The sequence below is a fragment of the Neopsephotus bourkii genome, unplaced genomic scaffold (assembly GCF_033783945.1).
Source record: "Neopsephotus bourkii isolate Nb327-2 ecotype Australia unplaced genomic scaffold, CSIRO-AGI_Nbou_v1 NB_1298, whole genome shotgun sequence".
Taxonomy (NCBI): domain Eukaryota; kingdom Metazoa; phylum Chordata; class Aves; order Psittaciformes; family Psittacidae; genus Neopsephotus; species Neopsephotus bourkii.
Window position 1 is genome coordinate 680,028 of NW_026901782.1, and position 20,741 is coordinate 700,768.

At 39.8% G+C, this 20,741-nt stretch overlaps 1 protein-coding gene across 4 annotated transcripts in view; it reads left to right on the top strand.

The window, feature by feature from the left end:
* Window positions 1-20,741, top strand: part of HOOK3 (hook microtubule tethering protein 3) — a 90,994-nt gene that overhangs the window by 989 nt on the left and 69,264 nt on the right. For 3 of the 4 annotated variants that reach the window (XM_061366090.1, XM_061366088.1, XM_061366089.1), the window contains exon 2: window positions 14,861-14,946. In XM_061366090.1, the coding sequence (XP_061222074.1) occupies window positions 14,861-14,946 (86 nt within the window). Of the gene's footprint in view, window positions 1-53; window positions 139-14,860; window positions 14,947-20,741 lie in introns of those variants that run through there. The other variant, XM_061366091.1, reaches the window with a different exon arrangement.

Here is a 20,741-nt window from a genome sequence, read left to right on the forward strand (position 1 = left end):
AAACATCTTGAGGTTGTGCTGTCAGAGAGCTGTCAAAATGTGGTAGACATGGAAGCTGGCTTTGCAGCTGCTCTGCAATTTGAGCAATGAATGTAACATAGCCGTGAAACTTGTAGTTCTGTAACAACTGATCTATTGGTATGACTTGTTTTGGTTTGGGGAATGTTTGGTGGTGTTTTCTTTCTCCTTCCATGAGCAGAATTGTCAAGAAAATATCCAGTATATAAAATTCTGGGGATTGTTGAAGAGAAATGGAGATTTTTGTCTTTTAGACAAAAAAGTTTAGTCTGTGCAAGGCCAGAGCTGGCTAAAGCTGTGATGGTAGTCAGTAAGTTACTGGGGAATGACAGGTTAGGTTTCTCTGTGAAAGTCACAAGGGGATGAGTAAGGGAAATTCAGTGATTGCTGGAGGTGAGCAGGACTTTGGAAACTGTAGAAAGTGGAGTTTTTTGGGGAGGGTGTGCTCCAGTGCCTCATACAGGTCTGGAATAAGAACCCAGTTTCTCTTTCCTTCGCATTTCTGCCAGTCTTTGCACATTTCTTGCAGTTGGCCGCTTGTCGTGCTTTTGGTTTCATATATTTTCTTTTTCAGGTGTTGGCAGTGAAAGTTACCTTCTGACAGAGTTCAAGAGGAAGTTGAATCCTGGCAAAGAAAGGCTGAGGGGCCCAGTGCTAGGAGAAAGAAGGCTTACTGGTGGGGAAGTGATGGGGGGAGATCTGTTTCGATATGCTGCTAGTTTTCGTGTGCTTTTGCTCTAGTTGCCTTAGTTATGCTTTTCTTGTGCTCTCTGGCAGTTGTGCCAATGGGGGAAGAATAAGCCTGTAGCTTACCTAGCAAGTAGTCACAGTCCCCAGGCATTCCCAGCTCCTTGGATTTCGAAGTAACTAACAGATTAGCTCGCTCTTTTGTGGTGAGACTACCTTATTCATATGTAAACTGCTGCAGAATGAAAGAGATGGGATTTTCTTTTGTATGGTATTGGCCTGTGACTTGAGTGATTTGAACTGTTGGTCCTACCCACCAATTGCAGCTTGGACAAAATTGTCAATGACTTGAGAATTTTTTATTGAAGTGCAACAAATGTACAGAACTCTGTGATAAGTCTGACAAGAAATTTAAAAATAGTCCAATATTCTGTTACTTAAGTATGCCATTCAGGTTTGGTTTTGAGGGGTTAATACTTCAATAAAGTTTCCTTTTAGAACTTCATAAGGTTAAGGTGATTGCTAGCCAGCAAGGGAAATCACAAAATGCATCCAGAAGGCAGTGGTGACTTCGTTGGTCCCCAAAACAATTATTTTTACAGCCCAATATAGTACAAAGCAGTGGTTTATATATGTTCAAAAGGATAATTTTGTCAACATCGTGTTCAAATGTGGTGGTGGTTGGATGAGTCTTTCTGGAAAATAGGAGTCTTCAGTTCTTGTTTGTGGAGATGAAGAGAACAAGTTTATCTACATGAAGTCTATTCAGTGTTAGTGAAGATCTCCACTGATTTTCTTGCATTAAACAACATCAGCAAAGCAGTGGAAAGAACTAGTGATTTTTTTGTTGTTTTTTTTTTTCCCTTGCCAAGGTTGGTAGTTGAGGCAGTTGATTTGTTGAGTAGCAAACTTTATTGTTACCCTTGAAAATCATCTGCATTTTCTTAGAAAAACTAAACCATTGAAAAAAAAATTACATTGACACTAAAAGCTGTGCTGGAAAAGTAGGCATAAAAATGGAAAGCTTAGAGAGAGAAATCACAGCAACAGCAAAAGTCTTGTGGTGCTGGCCATATGTAAAAGTTATTACTCAGTCATATGGTGGTGTTTGAGCAGTAGTTAGTATTTATAATCTTCAGTCCTGAAACTGTACCTATCAAGTGGAGTCTTGTCCTGTCTGCAGTAATGGTCCATGGGGATCCCTTTGCATTTCTAGCCTTTGCACACCCACAGATACTGACCTAATCAAGAAACTAGCTGTGTCTTTTTTTTCTTTTTTTTTTTTTTAATCAGAAATATTACAAAATATTTCTTAAACAGCATTAAAATTAGTCAACGTGTTTCTTAGGTGAATGTGTGGAGTTACTGGTTATTTTTACAATTTCAGTATATCTCTGTGAGTGTGACTTTGAAACAGACTCAGTAAAAGAATGAAGAAAGGTAGTTTCAGTTTATTCCAGGATACATGGAACTTGCAAAAGAACCAATGAAGTTTTTTAGTCCTCAGTGAAACTGTATGAATAAAATGCATTTTTGCCTGGTTTTCTCTGGTCTCATAATGATTCTTGGTAAACCGTTCATGTAGGTGGAAGCAGAGAGCTATCTTGATTGTAGTTTATGCATACCTGGGATGGACAGTCTTTTCCATAATGCCAGAGAAGCTGGCTTTTCTTAAGAACTGGTTTAACCTCCCAGGTTGCTTGCTTCATATTCATATGGAAGTACTTGAACTGGTTTCTCTGTGGTGTAAGTAGGGTAGATAAGGCTTTCTGCAAATCTGAGAACCTGTTCAGCTTAAACTGAATGTTTGCTTGGGTGGATGCAGGGTGCAATGAAACTGTTCTTCCCTCTGCAAACTCATTATTTTAATGAATGAGAATATCCCTCAAGCCTTTTACCTTGCATTCCTTTTCTGGTGTCTTTAAGCTGGGGCATGTTGCTTACGTGTGAATATGTTCTGTTTTATTCTTTAGTAATTTCACCAACGCTTCGTTTTTGGTGTTACTCTGCAGTTTGGGGGTTTAATTCTCAGGTTTTTTATCTGTATGAGAACATTATCAAATGTGTTCCTAAATAATTTTTGTTAAGGATTTTAAACAGCTGGGAGACCTTTTGCTTCCTACCACTTCAGCCCTGACCATGATGTTATTTTGAGGCAGCCAGGGTAGTGGCAGCTCAAGGGGAACCGAGTGAAGGACTGGAACCCAGTTACTGACATCTCAAAGTTGGTTTTCATGCTTTAGCAAGGTTTGTAGCCTACTGTAATTGCAGAACTATTACTCTACCAGAAATCTCCCAGAAACCTCTCTTGAGACTATTCTAGGCACTGTGGTGTAGCTATCCAAACTGCACGGCAGCCAAAGCAGTTTGGAAAAATGTGGCTGTGAGGTAAACCTGCAATGATATTAGAATCGTTTCAGCGTATCAAATACAGATTCACGCCATCTTTCTGTTTAAAGTTTATGACTCATCCAGATACGAACACACAGATTATATTTTTTTATTATTATTTGTATGTAGTGTCAGGAATGTTTTTAACTTGGCTACATCACCGAGTCATTTCATAAAACGGAGAGCTGACAAATGTGCATGTGGCAGTTAAGCTTTAGTATGTCTGTAGCTGAAATCAGTGTTATGGTTACAGCAACACTGTATGCTATGTAATCTGTGAAATTTTCTTCAACATAGAGCTAAAATGTGATGCTCAAAAGCTGAAAAGGTTGCTTAGCATTGGTGTGTAAACAGCAGGATTCCTCAAAGAGGTCACTGCTGCCTGGTTATACGCAGTAATCACTATGGAGATGTCATGAACTTTCATTCATTATGATATGTATCTCTTATTTTGCCATGTACTGCCTCTGCCAAGCTGCATCTTGCCTGTTTTCTTTCTTTTCCAGCCCTCAAGGCCAAATATAGTTTCTGTGGTAGACATATTGAAACTTTTATAAGTGAGAATTTTATAAACACGTACAAGGCTGGTTTTTTTTTGCACCCTCCATTTTAAAAGCACTCTGTCCATTTATATGGCTTTTCTCATTTTTGGCTGAAAAATCTTCTTAGTACACAGTGTATCTCTGTGGTGGCTTGTCCCAAACTGGAATGATTTGCATGTGTTATTTGAGATACACAGACCATGTGAGCAAGTGCTGCTTGTAAGTGCTTTGTAGGCACCCTCCTTGGAGAGAATAAAATCTGCTGGCGTTTACTAGGAAAGCTGTATTTTCCCTTACGGTCCAATTACCTCCTTTTTAGAGTAAGTTGTCTTGATTTATATGCATTTATGATTTTAAGTACTCTTCTGGTTTCTTTTACATGCCAAGATTGTAGGAGACTTGCTAAGCCTGTTTAAATTCTTTCCTCATTCAATCCTTGATCACTGACCACAAAGTTGTAGGGTTTCATTTTCTTCTGATGATATCATCACATCACCATCTCTTACCTCTTGAAGAAAACATGGAATTTCAGGAGTGGTTGATTATGCTGGTGATGACAGCAGGTCATGAAGATAGTTCTGTTTGAATGTGTTTCAGTTCAGAGAGACAGGGGAAAACACTGAGCTTGCCAGCTTGGGGCATGGATTGAGGTATCTGGCAGACCACAGTCCCTGTATGTGCTGCATCTATTGGCAAAGCAGTAGGTTGAGCAACCATTTCTACTTTTAATGATCACTCACTAAGATGGTAAAGAATTTGTTGCTCCATCCTTTAGGTGTAGTTGTCTAAGAGAGTGATACTCTGAGCTTATCATCACAGCACACAGCATTGTTTGGGTTGGAAGGCACCTTAAAGATCATCTAGTTCCAGCCCCCCCTGCCATGGGCAAGGACACCTTCCACTAGACCAGATTGCTCAAAGCCCCATCCAGCCTGGCTTTGAGCACTGCCAGGAATGGGGCAGCCACAGCTTCTCTGGGAAACCTGTGTCAGTGTCTCACCATCCACATAGTAAAGAGTTTCTTCCTAATGTCTAATTTAAATCTACCTTCTTTCATCCATTATGTCTGAAAGAGTTGGGGTGCCTAGCACTATTATTAGATTATAGGAATTTTTTTGACCTATTGCTGAGAGGTCAAGCAGTGGCAGAAGTACTTCTTTTAAATATTTTATTGTAGAACAAGTGATATGAGGCTGATAATGTATGAATGTGATCATTAAAGATAATAAGGTACAGTTTGTATTCTCCCTCACCCCCTTCTTTTAAGCGACAACTAGGAAGGAAAGCTGAACACAGAATTTGGAGGTTCAGGCATTTTTCTTCATATGTGATTTGACAGTGTTAATTTTCATTCTTTGGGGCCTTGTCCCAAATTCTGCCTTTTAAAATCTTGCTTTTATCTGAAGTGATGCTCTGTAGCAGTGGTACGTTTATAACAATTGCTAGTTCACTGAACAAAACCCAGTTAGTTGTGATTCAGTGTGCGCTCAATTTCAGCTCCTAGTTCTGCCCCCTCATTTTTTGGGGGGAGATTGGGAGATGTTGCTTGGAGAAGAAACAGGTTTTGCTGCTAGGAACTGTGAACTTCAAACAGTATAAAGGGAACAACTCTTCTGTTAGCTTGTCAGTCTAAAGGTGGGAGGTGAGGATAGAAACCTGTTTCTGTCTTCTTTTTGAAATAGTTACATTTATTTCAAAGAGGTGAAGTCAGATTGTGAATTTTGCACAACTATTTTTGTTTTTCTTATTGTGAAACCATTTTGTTGAGGCTCTTGAACTGGAAGATAATATTTGAACATTCTGTCCTTCCCCAGCCATCAAAAAATCTTTGCTGCAATGTGTTTGACTTCTGTAGAGCAATTGCAGGCTTTTCAAGTTGTGGAGCAGGTGGGGAAGAGGGGTCCGAGAATCAATTGCACTTGCTACTGTCTGCCTTCTTGGCTGAACTGAGGGTTCTCAAGTACTGATAGTTTAGAAAGACTTAAATAGCTTAGGTTTGCCTTCAGATTTAGAGCCTAAGTGTGGGGTTGCTTAATCAATATAATTTGCAAGTTCTAATAATTAATATATAAAAAAAAAAAAAAACCAAAAAAATAAACCAAGCAAAACAAAACCGCCTATCAAAACAAAACAACACAAAACCCAAGCCAATGAGGTTATTTGCCACACAGTAACTTACACTGTATAAGGTTAAGGCAGGAACATGTGCCTAGAAGAGAGGGTAAGAGGGTAGTAAGTAATGTCCTCCGTTTGGCTTTTGGCTACCAACAGCCTGGTGGGTCCTACTACACAGGAAAGAGAAAAAGATTAACTCCTTCCCTAACTTGCTGGTTGTAGTCGTTTCCTGCCCTGCAGAGTATGCGTGTGCTGTTTTCCTGGCTGCCTGCCTTTGCCATATGTGACTTAGTCATTCCTAAGGGTTACTTAGTGCTTCTCAGTCGGGTCAATGAACAAGAGGCAGTATGGAAAGGAGAATTGTTTTGGTGAAGGAGGAAGCTCTCTAAGGTTAAAGGCAGGGGATGGAAGGCCGGAAATCCAGCCAGCATCCTTCTCCTGCATGTGGCAGGCAAAAACTTCTGAATGAATACAAAGCTGGAGTTGTGTTTCAGTGGACTAGCTGGGGCCACGAAGGGATGGCCACTTTTCAAAGGGGACATGCAGGAAATGGTTTTGGAGTGCATGTGATGGAGCAAGTATTGCACAAAAAGATGCACTAAATCTGATGATGATGTGCTTCAGCCCTAGAATTCATAGGGCTCTTTCATGCCTTTTAGCTGCAAGCTTCTTTGCAAATGTGCATTACAATGGAAGTGTCATGCTTTGTGTCTTCTCTGAAGTCCTGTTGAGTGTTTAGAGCTAAATTTCTCAGGGTAGTCAAGTTTAGACACTTAATCTAACCATCAAGTGAGTTCACACCACACACAATGAGTGCTTGGGGGGGCATTAGATCTGGAAATAAGCATTCATATTTTATTCACTGCAGAGTTGCCAAGTATTAAATGGGCTGTAGCCTTTCCTACATTCCTGGATTACATACGATAAAGTTTTGAGTGAACTTGTTTGCCATTGCAGCAAGGTATCCATTGTTTTATTTTAGGATAGGAGCAAGGAGAAACAAGTTTGCGTTTAACTGCAGCAGAGATTATGGTTGTTTCACCAATTCTACTGCCCCTTTGGGGATTAGGAAAATTAAAAATGCTTTTAATAGTTTAATCACGATTTGCCCGATTTTATTTTATGGACAATGTCAAAAAGATGGCAGCCCATTCTGTGACGTCTCCTGCCTTTCTTAAGGAATCATGGAATTTGGTGAGCTTCTCAAAAGCCTTGTTCTGCATACCTCCATAGTTTCCATGAAGTTCAGGAAAATGTTTGCTGAAATATAAATCCTGGGAATGGAGATTATTTGAACTGCAAGAAATGCAGTGTGCTGTGCATTTGTGTTACCAGTTCTAGAATCTGCTACATCTGAAATTTCTTAGCCTGGTGAAAACTTAAGGCCAACTCTCTTTGAATCCTATCTTGTAGCTGCTGAGTCTTACTTTTGTGATTCTGTGAAAGACTGTGTTTCCACACTGATCAGAAAGTTTGTGCAGATGATATTTCAGTAGAACTTAGTGCTCTTGGATTCATCTTCTGTGCCTTTGAGGGAAACTTCTTTATTTCACCTGTCAACAGAGACAGTACTTTTCATCTATATTGTAGCTTCAACAAGGTGGAGTTCTAGGCTTAAAATAGGTATTGGGGGGGGGCCCCCCCCAGTATTTTCAAGGGAAAAGCTGCCATCTATGTTCACTTTTTTGTTTGTTTTTGTTTATGTAATTTTTTAAATCTGTATAAATTTGGACTGCTAATGTGCAAAGTTTTTCTGGATAACAGCTATCCAAGAGGTTAATGGACTTGGCTTTGCCTTGTGTAATCAAATAGAAGCTATGCCTTGCTGCCTGTCCTTTGTCTTAGTATGGATCAATTTAAGCACATTTGCCTGGTGCTGTTCAGGTTTCTAGTAACCTGCCAGTCTTCATTAAGGAGAAAAAGAATTTTGCCCTTGTTCATTGAGCACTTCTGCTATTTGTATTTAACACCTACTTTGAGAGTACAGTTCCATTATCTTCCCTTGGTGAAACTTCATGCATCCCAGTTCTATGGGTTGTATTATCATCTAGGCTTCTGTAAGTCAGAGTGGGGAAGACAGAAGATACCCTGTACTTCCTGTGTCTAATGTGACATCACTTTAATTACGCTTTTTTGTCAACTCTGGGTAGTAGAGATGGAAATTTTTGCACTCTGATTAGCAGAGGAAGCCTCCTGTAAACTCTGCCGTTAGTGTGTTCTTCCATGAGAAGATGTTTCTAGTCTTAAGAGGCACATTTTGGGGGTTTCTAAAATGCATTGGTGCTTTGTAGAGTGTGAGTGTATGTATCCTGTAACTACAGGTGTATTGAGGTAATGTTTGGCAGTTTTGCACTTGTTAATGGCTTTTATTTTGAGAAGAGAAAGCATCAGTGGTATCACAGTATCACAGTATGTTAGAGATTGGAAGGGACCTCAAAAGATCATCTAGTCCAATCCCCCTGCCGGAGCAGGAACACCTAGATAAGGTTACACAGGAACGTGTCCAGGCGGGTTTTGAATGTCTCCAGAGAAGGAGACTCCACAACCTCCCTGGGCAGCCTGTTCCAGTGTTCTGTCACCCTCACTGAGAAGAAGTTTCTTCTCAAGTTTAAGTGGAACCTCTTGTGTTCCAGTTTGTACCCATTTCCCCTTGTCCTATCATTGTTTGCCACTGAGAAGAGCCTGGCTCCATCCTTGTGACACTCCCCCTTTATATATTTATATACGCTAATAAGGTCACCCCTCAGTCTCCTCTTCTCCAAACTATAGAGACCCAGCTCCCTCAGTCTTTCCTCATAAGGGAGATGCTCCACTCCCTTAATCATCTTAGTTGCCCTGCGCTGGACTCTCTCCAGCAGGTCCCTGTCCTTCTTAAACTGAGGGGCCCAGAACTGGACACAATATTCCAGATGAGGTCTCACCAGGGCTGAGTAGAGGGGAAGGAGGACCTCTCTCGACCTACTAACCACCCCCCTTCTAATACACCCCAGGATGCCATTGGCCTTCTTGGCCACAAGGGCACAGTGTCGGCTCATGGTCACCCTGTCGTCCACTAGGACCCCCAGGTCCCTCTCCCCTACACTGCTCTCTAACAGGTTGTTCCCCAACCTATACTGGAACCTGGGGTTGTTCCTGCCCAGATGCAGGACTCTACACTTTCCCTTGTTATATTTCATCAAGTTATTCCCCGCCCAACTCTCCAGCCTGTCCAGGTCTCGCTGGATGGCAGCACAGCCTTCTGGTGTGTCGGCCACCCCTCCCAGCTTAGTGTCATCAGCAAACTTGCTGATAGTACACTCAATTCCCTCATCTAAATCATTGATGAATATATTAAATAATACTGGTCCCAGTACCGACCCTTGAGGCACTCCACTAGATACAGGGCTCCAACTAGACTCCGCCCCATAGACTACAACTCTCTGGCTTCTCTCCTTCAGCCAGTTCACAGTCCACCTCACTACCCGATCATCCAGACCACACTTCCTCAATTTAGCTGCAAAATAGTAAATAGTACTTTTAACTAAAACATGGTTAAGTAGATGAGAGCTTGGAAAGAACTGTTGGTTTATGTTGCTGTGTTAGGCCTTCCTATTATGTATCATAATTTCGTTTTATCTTAATCACAAATATATGTAGTATTTTTCGTCAGCTGGCTCATCTGGTTTTCAGCTGAACACAGAAACACATTCAGTATTTTCCTCAGGAGCTGGAAGATTAGCTTGTCTTCTCATGGGAGATTCTGAAATGGTTAAATCAACACCATTCAGAATTGAGACTGTTCATTGTATCCTAATAATGTGTCATACGTGAACGCTTTAGTTACCAATAGTTTAGTGGCAATGCCAACATAGTGCAGTACTGGCTGATTTATGCTGTCATGGCATCTAATCTCAGAGGCTTTTAGTAAGTAAGCTTTAGTCAAGGTGTATCTTCTGCTTTCTGCACTGTTTCTGCAAAGGAAATATTTAATCTTCATAAAACTTAATCTCTGAATGAAACATTTTGATTGAGATCTTTCATGACTTTGACCCATTCAGGTATTGGGGGTCAAAACTAATTTATATAAAATAAGAAGGAAATTAACAAAAATAATTTTCAACTCTTTCTCCCTGAATGAATCGCCACCCTATCCAGCAAGAGTTTGCCCTTTCATTATTTTTGATAATTGAGTACTTAACGTTACAGCTGCATTGCAGACTAACTCTTGAGACTTTAATTAGAAAAGATTGACAACTTAAAATCCAGTGAAAACATCCCAGAGTTCAAATCCTGGAACAAAACTGTTGTGCTCGTTGGAGAGCCTGGATCCCCTTTGTTTGTTTGATACATTCTGCTGCTGTGTTGGAAAGCATGAAAAAACAGCTTATGGCATGACTATCCAAGCAGAAGATAGCAACAGGGAAGGAGAAAAATGGGTGAAAAAACCTTAAAGTTGTCCACAAGCACAGAATCTGGTTATAGAATAGGAATCCCAACTCTCCTTGTATCAGATGTGGCTCGATGCAAGAATTTGGCATCTGAGGAAGAACAGCTTTCTGTATCACATAATTAACCTACCGTCCTGAAAAAAAAATAAAATAAATAGTGGTCTGGTTTCCTCCAGGACTGATACAGGGGGAAATCTCTTCTAGTGGGATTTTTGTGCATCTCCTAGGTAATATTCTGTGCACATATGAGGGCAGAAGTGTCCAACCCTCCCTAATCTCTGCCACTTTCAACTGTTCTTGGATAACGGCTTAATTAGCGATTAACATCTAGCCCAGTGAAGCTGGTTCATTTCTTGTTCTTATTCCTTTTAACCGCTTCTTCATCTTAGCTGTGTGATCTGTTTCACACAGTGATGGTGATGCAGTATTTTAGGCACTCTACATGGCACCTAGCTGTAAGCTTGCAAAGTCAGTTCCAAAAAAGTAGGGAAATAATATGTAAATAAGTATAAAGGATCATTTATAGGTTAGGGATTACTTTGCTCTAATAGATAACTAATTGGAAGCTGGGAATTACCTTTGTGTTTGCGCATAAGATAACTAGTCACACTGTTTTATCTGCTAAGAAGCTCTAGTAAAGATTTCGGGTATTATTACAAGGAATACATAAAAGGTCTGATATTCAACTACAAGAGCAATAAAAAACAAGCTATATATATAATCACTGTACAAAGAGAAGGTCTGTCTTTGGCTCTTAGTGTTGAGAAGGGGAAGGTGCTGGAGACCTTTCTTTGTCTTCGGCAGGGGAGGTGGTTGGATGTTCGTGGTGGTGGTGTGTGGTGGTTTGTTGTTTTGTTTTGTTTTGTTTTGTTTTTTGTTTGGTTTTTTTTCATTTGGTTGGCTTGGGTTTTGTTGTTTTGTTTTCTTGCGGCTTCATGGGATGCTAGATTCTCTGTCGTTCTTGTGGTCTTTCTCTGGACCCTCTTCAACAGGTCCATGTCTTTCCTGTGCTCAGGACACTAGAACGGCACAAAGGACTCCAGGTGGGTCTCACAAGAGCAGAGTGAAGTGGTAAGATCACCTCCATTGACCTGCTGGTCACAGTCCTTTTGATGCAGCCCAGCATATGGTTGGCTTTCTGGGCTGCGAGTGCACACTGATGAGTCATGTCTAGCTTTTCATCTGCCAGTACCCCCAAGTCCTTCTCCACAGGGCTGCTCTCAATTCCTTCATCCCTAGCCTGTATTTGTACTGTATTTGTTCCCATTCCATGTTCAGGCCCTTGGACTTGGCGTTGTTGAACCTTATGGAGTTCACATGAGCCCACTTCACAAGCTTGCCTAGGTCCCACTGAATGGGCTACGATCACTCAGGCATGATCTAAAGGCTTCATATTGTGATACAGAAAGGAAAAAGAGAAAAAAAAAATAGAGGGGAACTGCAATTAAGTTACAGCTTTGGGAACTAACAATGGGGGCCATATTGCAAACACGTAAAAATTAGGAGCAGTTGCAGCAGGATGAGAGAGAAGCCTTCCAGGAGGAAACACGTCACATTGCACAGAAAGAGCATTGTTTTAACAGCTGTTACTAAATAGCTGTTTAGAAGCACACACACAAAAATACTTGTTTCTTTGTCTCCATAGCTGGACTCTGCTTCTGCTTTGCTAGATTCTTATCATTCCTCCCCTTTCTGGAAAATGAACTGTATTGTTTCTAAGAGTGGTTTAGCATTTTGTAGAAATATATGAGAATGGTATAGGAGTTTCACTTTGACATAAATATAGAAACATTTATTTATTTATTTAAAGAAGAAAGTTTGTTACTTTCTGTGAAGGATATGAAAATGATATGGTTCCTTTGTTTTGAGAGCTGAATAAATGTTTTGTGTCATGAATTTGACACCTTAATTGAAATATTATGCTGTGTATTTCTTTTCTGTGCAAGTGAAGACATTTATTACAAAATTTAAATGTATGCGAAGAAACAAGTCAGATGGCTAGTTTTAGTCTTTGTTCCTGTTCTTTGTCATCTACCTATGAAAACCATTATTGTCCTTAAGGGCAATCTTGCATGTGTGAATGTGGAGAAAAGAAGACTTAGTCTCATTACATGAATCTCAGTGACAGATTAGACTTTTTTGTGTATAAAATATTGGGGAAGTATGGTGATAAAATTAGGTACAGAACAGCAGAGATGCATCTTGGTTTTCTGTATTGTGAAAACAGGCTTAACAACCTTTCATCTTCTGTCGGTGCAGTTGTATCTCCTGCATGTACTTTGATTTAGTCCAGGAGGTGTTTCATGTGTAAAGATACAAAATTAATTTTAAAACCTGCAAACTAGCACTCTGTATAAAAACCTCATTGATGATGGTATTGCTTATTTGAGAAGAGCATTTCACTTTGTCCACTTTTGAAAAATCATAGTGGTATTAGTCCTTACTTGACTTTTTGATTTGGCTGTTGTGCAGCAAAGTGATTTAAATTTTCATTATTTAAAGGTGCAATATGCAAAATTAGAAACAAATTTTCACTATCAGTGCTTGAGGGTTTTATCCTTATAACATCTTGAACTTCTTCAATGATAACCATGATGTTATTGCAGCTTTTTTTGCTAGAAAGTAGTATTTCCTGTTTAATGTATTACTGAGTTTGTGGATTCAGACTCAGAATTGTCTTTGTATTCCATCAAAAGTATTGCCACAATTCAGAGTCTCTAGGTAAACTTCAGTTTCTTCCAAAATAGCAATTTGATGTTATATCCTGTTATGTGGTGGTTTTCATGTGTGGTCTTGTTTTTTAATTCCCTAACCCAGCCACTCAACCTGACTTTCACCTAGTGTCTCTGCAGTGTGTGATGGCTTCTTGATTCTCTGGAGAAGCAAGGAGCTGTGTTTTCTGGGTAGCTCAGACCAAGCTATAGGAAAATCTACTGAATCAGAAGTGTAGAAGTTGCTCTGTTTTGTATGCCACATAGTAATTTGTGCTTGTACTCTTGGAGCATGGATATCGTTCATGACAGTTGAAAATGTTGACAGCATGTTTACTGTTGAACTTGATCAGCAAAATCTGAGAGCTCATTTTGGGGGGGCTCTTCATGGACATCATTGCTAGGTTTTTTTCTTCCAGAGTAAAGGGAAGAAAGGAACATCGACCTAGGTGCTTGTTCTCCAAATTAATGTTAAATGGCATTGTTAGCTTGCTTACGTGACATTCCGTGATAGACTTTCATGTTTCTTCTAAAATCAGAAGGTATTACGAGAATCTGGATATTGTGCTTGATTTTTTTTTTTTTTTTGAGAGCCTTCTCCGAAAAGGGCTTACAAAATTTCCCACTGTCACATGAATTGTCTTTTATTGCACAATACATATCTAGAGGACATTCATTGCAAAATGGCTTGGACCAACATTAGTGTTTCAAATGCCACTAAAGCATGGTTTTACACTATGTTCGGAAAGAAGTGGTTGATATCTAACATTTATGTAGCCTGAAGCTGCAAGCTGTCTTTTAGGCTTTCTTTTCTCTGGTGCGTATGAGTAGTACTTCCTACAAATAAGCCCTGGCTTTCCCACTGTGTCTGCAGATACCCTTCAAATGACATGTCATCAAAACTATTTTTACAAAATTGATCTTTTAAAATCCTTTAAAAATAATGTTCGTTAAAAGTAAATAATGAAATACCTTAGACCAGTTGAAAAGATTGTGCTGAAGCAGGAAGGCTTTTTTCCCTACACCAAGGAAGGAAGGAAGAAAATAACTTTGCCTTGTATATTTGTACATTTGTTGATATGGTAGGGGGAGGGTTTCTGATATACACATGGAAATCAAGTTGATGAACAGAAATCTGACAAGAATTGTGTGTATTGGTGGTTTGTTGTTTTTTTTTTTTTTTCTTAAAGATTATTCTTGCTCCTGTGTTAACTAGTAATATTACACGGGGTCCTCAGAAAGTTAACCTTAGTGTGTTCAATGTGCAGTCTATGGAGAGAAATTTGTTATAAACTAACTCTAGTTGTAAGTAATTCTGTCATAAAATGGCTTGGTCCTATGGTCCTTACCATTTTTCAGAATAGCAGCTTTTTTGATTCCTAGCTTCCATATGAAAACCGGAGGCTTGCCATTATGTAGACCTTACTATTTTTTACTGTGTTAATAGAACACCTTGAAATACTCATAACACTAGAAGTGCTTAGACCTGTAAGGGTTTAGAAGCATTCTGCTCTTCTTTTACCCCCGGTAGTAGGGAATAGTTAAGTTTGGAGAATGTGTGTCTCTCTGCATTTGATCTTCTAGTTGTGGGGAGCCTTTCAGAGTTTCATGTTACTTCTAAAAGCTGAGCTTATGTGTGTTCATCGAGAAAGTGTACTTGAATATATGTTCTTACAGATGTTTGAATGAGAGAAGTTATTTTCCAAATTAGAAAATGCTGTGGAGAATATGCCTCTTGGAAAATGTACTGCTGTTATTTGTAGCAAAATTCACAAGTTTGTGAAAACAAATATGCTAAGCCCTGTCAATAGTGCTTTTTTTGATTGCTATTAAATATAAAACTTCTTAATTCCTAACATGTACACTAAATGTGGAGGCACTTGATGGCATTTTTTTTATTATTTTTGTAACTATTGAAAATCCTTTGACATTGAAGTAGAAGATGATAACCTTTTCCTTTCTCCTACAGATCCAGACATTTAATGTAGAGGCACCATGCCAGACCGTGGAAGATTTAACGAATGGGGTTGTGATGGCCCAGGTTCTTCAAAAAATGTAAGATATTGTTTGTTTAATGAATTAAATACACAGGGGGCTTTATCTATAATTATCACTGTATTTAAGTACCTTTTTATTTAAACTTAGTATTCCATAAAGATGTGGCTTTTCCTATGCTTAGACAGTACTTTAATCTGGAACATGACTGGTATGATTTTTTTTTCTCTATAGTTTTCAGATAACTATATTAAATGCAAAAAAAAAAAAAGGTTTTATGGAAATATTTATTCAAGTGTGAGTTTACTGGAAAGTAAGATGGATTAAAACTAAGCTTACAAATGTGAACTTCTTTGAAAAGTTGGAACCAGTGCAAGGTAAGGTGTTGGCTCTGGTCATTGTTTGAAACTGCAGTCGGTGTATCAGTAACGTTAGAATTAGTTTCATGCAGTAAGACTTTCGTGGTAAACAGAATTGAACTGTCAAATTCAGTTGTTTGCAAAGATACTATGTTCTTGAAAATGAATGAAAGAATAATAGCTGTCAGACTAGGTAATGTTTTTGTTCTTTTGAACTTTAAGATCAAATAGGAAAAAATGTATTAGTTAAACATCTCAGTGTAATCCAGGATGTTTCTGGGGACTACAGATATGCACCTCAAATTAACTGTATGCAGAATTACCTATTATCACATAAACACAGCTTCTTGTCATTCATTAGAAACTCAAGTAGCATTTACCAAAGTCAGCAGTCCAAACTGAGCATACCAATTCCTGCAGACCTATTAAAAAAAGCCTAAACAACATGATATTTTCTGTGTAATTTGTTGAAAATGAAGACTGGACATGTACAGAATAAATATGAACAGCTTTCTGTTAGAGTTATTCTGGTTTGCATCAAAGAATTGTGGAATAGTTAAGGTTGAAAAGCACCTTTGGAGTGTTTGATTCAATTCACCTGCTCAAAGCAGAGTCTGCCAGATCAAGTGGCCCCAGGATTGTGCCCGGTCAGATCCTGAGTATATGGAAGGATGGAGAATTCACAGCCTTTCGTGGCTACCTGTTCCAATACTAACTGCCATCACAGTTTTAAAACAAAACCAAAAACCACCACCACAACCCACCATGGCCTCCACCTCCCAAGAAAAAAAGCTGGGGGCATGTTTTTCTTTATATTCAGTTAGGCCTTCTGTTTTTTGGGGCCTTTTGCCTCTTGTTTGTTCACTGGACATCACTGAGAGGGTTATGTAAGGGTATAAAGAAGAAGGGGGACTTTCATGTATTTATATACAGGATTGGCAAGATCCTACTGAGCCTTCTCCAGGCTGAACAGACACAGCTTGCTCAGCTTCACCTTGTATGACAGATGCTCTAACCTGTTAATCATCTTAATTAACCTTTGCTGAGTTTCCTTATATGTCTAGGTCTCCCACATACTGGGGAGCAACATTTTGGATTTGGTCTCACCAGAGTTGAGTTAGAATCATAGAATAGTTGAGTTCTGGTCTCACCTTGCTTGGCCTGCTGGCAGCGCTCTTTCCAATGCAGTCCAGGATGTGGTTAGCCTTCTTTGCCACAAGGCACATCACTGGAATGTGTTCATCATGGTTTATACCAAGGGTTTCTCTGCAAAGCTGCTTTCCAGCCAGTTGGACCACAGTATATACTGATTCGGGGAACTTGCACTTACTTTTGCTGAAATGTATAAGGTTCATGGGCTGTCAGCCCACTTCTCCAGCCTGTCAGGGTTTTTTCAAATAGCAGTACAACTATCAGGTGTATCATAGACTCCTTCCAGTTTTGTGTTGCCTGAAAACTTGCACTCTGTTCCATCGCCTAGGTCACAACCAAAGACGTTTAATAGTATTGAGCCTTTGGGTATGCTGCTGGTGTACTGGACTTTATGCTGTTTCTTGTAACCCTTTGAGCCTGGCAGTTTAGCCCACCTCACTGTCCATTTAAACAGGCTATGCTTTATCAGTTTGTCCATGATGATGTTATCCTGACCAGGTAGTCTGTATCTGGCACCTATAACTATGTAATTTATGTTGGTTTGCCTGGTCATCCTGACCATAATGTCTCAGCTGGTTCATCATCTCTCCCAAGGCAGAGCACATGCATTCCTGCTGTTGTCTCACTTGAAAGTGTCTCCTGGTCACTACCTTCCCAGTTTGTTCTTCCTAAAGAGCCTGTGTTCATTCATGGCGGCAGCCTTGTCATGTGCACCATTCTACCATGTTTTCCTGTGGCTTTGTAACTATACACAGAGCTTTGCTTCCTCCTGTTTGTTCTCTATGCTACGTGCATTAAGTGCACAGGCACTTTATATATCCAATCTTTCTGATCCCCCAGAATGAGAGCTTTCCCTGTGATGTTTTTCTGTAGGCCTTTCCTCGTTTATGTGCATATGCTTGGGATGACCCCATTTCAGCCCTCTTTTGTTGACTGTATGGTATCTCTTGTTCACATCGTCCCACACTTGACAACAAAGTCCACTATTTCAGCCTTCCAGTATCTGAAGGGGGCCTATAGGGATGCTGGGGATGGACTCTTCATTAGGGACTGTAGTGATAGGACAAGGGGTAATGGGTTAAAACTTAAACAGGGGAAGTTTAGGTTGGATATAAGGAGGAAATTCTTTCCTGTTAGGGTGGTGAGGCACTGGAATAAGTTGCCCAAGGAGGTTGTGAATGCTCCATTGCTGGCAGTGTTCAAGGCCAGGTTGGACGAGGCCTTGGGTGATATGGTTTAGAGCGAGGTGTCCCTGCAGGGGGGTTGGAACTTGATGATCTTAAGGTCCTTTCCAACCCTAACTATTTTATGATTCTATGTTTGGTTGTATTTTCCCTCCTCTGTTGTTCCTTGTTTAAAACTTCTTCACAGGTGCACCAGCCTGTTGGCAAATATGATTCTGCCCATCATAGTCAAGTGAATCTCATATCTTCCAAGCATTCCTCAGTTTTCAAAGAGGGTTCTATGGTCATGGGTACCAAAATCTGGCTGCCAACATCAGTTCGTAGCTGGTTGTTGGCCTGCAGGGTATGTCCTTTTCTCAAGTCCTTCCTGCTAACTGGTGTTACTGAGGCAAACACCACTTGGCCCTTGACCTCAGTTTCCAGAGCCATGTAATCAACACTTGGTAATTTCCAGGTCTCCCTAGGTGCATAGCTGGTGCCAGCGTGGAAGAGCAGAAGTAGTAATAGCCTGAGGACTGGACAAGCTTTGCCAGGTTTTCAACAATGCCGTGAATTCAAACCCTTAGCAAGCAGTAGCCCATCTTAGGTGATGAGTCAGGCAAAAGATGAGAGTGCTCCATGCTTACCACTTGCCTCTTTTGCTGCTCCCTGACTAAGGTTTACCAAGCAAGGGTGATTCATTTGACAGAGCTCCTAGCCCCTTAACTGCTATGAGGGCACTGAATTTGTTTCTGTAGTTGCAGATCCTCAGGTGGATCAGGAGCCTTCCTCATAGTAAAAGAGCAAGCTGTCAGTTCACAGGAAGAAAAAAGGGGGATGTTATCTTGATGTAGTCAGGTGTTTCAAGGGAACACTTTAGAGCATGTGGAAAGGTAAGATCTGGAGATACAGAATTATAAAGGCTTAAAGTAGACAACAGTCTTTATTTCCTACCTGAAATTTCAAAGAAGTAAGTGCTGCAAAGTTCAATTTTTTCACTTAATTTTTCCTTTTTGCGAGAAGATGAGGCATTACTTACAAGAATTATGCAATTTTTATGTATTTTTTTCATCAAACAAACCCTATTTCAAGTCAGCTTCAATGTTGACAGTCTTCTTGCTCTGAATTATGCTGAAGACTAATAGAAGCAGTCTTTCTACTGTTTTAATGTATTTTGCTGATACACAAAAGATGCCGCAACACACCTCCCCTCCCACTGAAGTAATGCATTTTCCAACCCAGCATTTAAATCAGCTCACTTATAAGTTTTCTGAAGTCTGAACATCAAGTATACAAGTCTGAAGGTGAATACAACGTAAATTGTGTACTATTCCTTTTCTAGGATTGGAAAGATGGTGTTCTTTCTTACTTGCTGGAGTATAAAAGATGGTGACCGTTTAAATTGTATTTTCAGTTAGAGTAGGTTAGGATTTCAGCATAATCATCTGTGAATCTGTTTTCAGTGTATGTAGAAAAAATAGTGACATGCCTTTAGAAACAATCTAATAGTAAATAGTTAATGTGAAACAATCTAATAGTAAATAGTTAATACGGATATTCATCCATCTTTAACTACTGTCTGTAGTTCTTCCATAGGACACAGGTTCCGCTTAATGGTGGACCAACAGTGATAGGTGTTGATATATTGTATAGCTGTATGTATTCTTGATTGACTAGTTCAAAGACTAATCAGAAGTTGGATCTAAAATATAATATAGAAACCAAAATGAAACTTCAGTGTTGAAGGCCCATCAATGACCTTACTGACTTGTACTGCCACTACTTGAAGTATTGCCTTTCTCCCTGCCTTGGTATTAAGAAAGGGAAACAGAATCATGGAACAGTTAGGGTTGGAAAGGACCTTAAGATCATCAAGTTCCAACCCCCCTGCCATGGACAGGGACACCTAACACTACACCATGTCATCCAAGGCTCTATCCAGCCTGGGCTTGAACACCGCCAGCAATGGAGCATTCACAACCTCCTTGGGCAACCCATTCCAGTGCCTCAGCACCCTCACAGTAAAGAACTTCCTCCTTGTATCCAATCTAAACTTCCCCTGTTTTAACCTGTTACCCTTGTCCTATCACTACAGTTCCTAATGAAGAGTCCCTCCCCAGCATCCTTATAGGCCCCCTTCAGATACTGGAAGGCTGCTATGAGGTCTCCATGCAGCCTTCTCTTCTCCAGGCTGAACAGCTCCAACTTTCTCAGCCTGTCTTCATAAAGTTCTGATACTGTTTTCAGTTGATGAAGTGATACTTTAATAAGAGGTGTACAATGCAAATACTGCATTTCTGTAGCATGATTTTAAAATATTTCCCATAGAAGCTGCCATGCTGACACTGAATGTGAGAATTCTTTAGTTTACCCAGTTTATACGTAAAGATGTAAGTAATTTTGAAGTTATTTCCTTAGGCCCAGGTAATTGAACCTGACAATATTTGTATTTGGCTGTCTTACTCTCTGGTAGTTGTGCTTCAGATTTACTGTTTTGCGTACTTGTGCTATTGAGTCTGTTGATTGTCATGTAGAGATTTAGCAGTAATATTGCTAAATATTGACTACATTCTGTTGAAATAAACTTTGAAGTGCAGCAGCAAGCTGATCTTGGATTGCAAAACAGGAATGATAGCATGAATAATTTTCCGGGAAAGTATTATTGCAGTGCAGGGATCAGCATTTGTATAGTTGACTAGAAAACTGATCATGAGCGTGTTGACTAGACCAATTTAAGTATTCTTTCTTGAAAACAAAACCAAGTTCCAGACTAGCAGTGAAATTTTCTTTCTGTCCTTCAGACAGATACCACAGGAAGAATACTTAAGTCAGGCACCTGGGAATGTTAAATGATATGAAGCAAGTCTGGAGCAGGTTTTTCCAGTCTGTCCTTCTTTTTATAATATTAGCACTGGCACCCTCTCTGTCCCGAAAAATAATCACATCAAAGAAAATTTTTGCAGGTATAGAAATGTGTAGGAGCAACATAACTGGGTGCTCAAGATTATTTGAAAATGTCATGCAGTGATGTTAAGTAGCAACGAACAAGCGCAGCCTGAAAGCACCAGGTCAAGTGCAAACAAATGACATGCCATGAGAGCTTGAACAGTTGTAGATTTGACATGAAGTCTTCAAAAGGTGAATTTATTGTCTTGACTGGAGACAGAAAGCTTAGATGCTG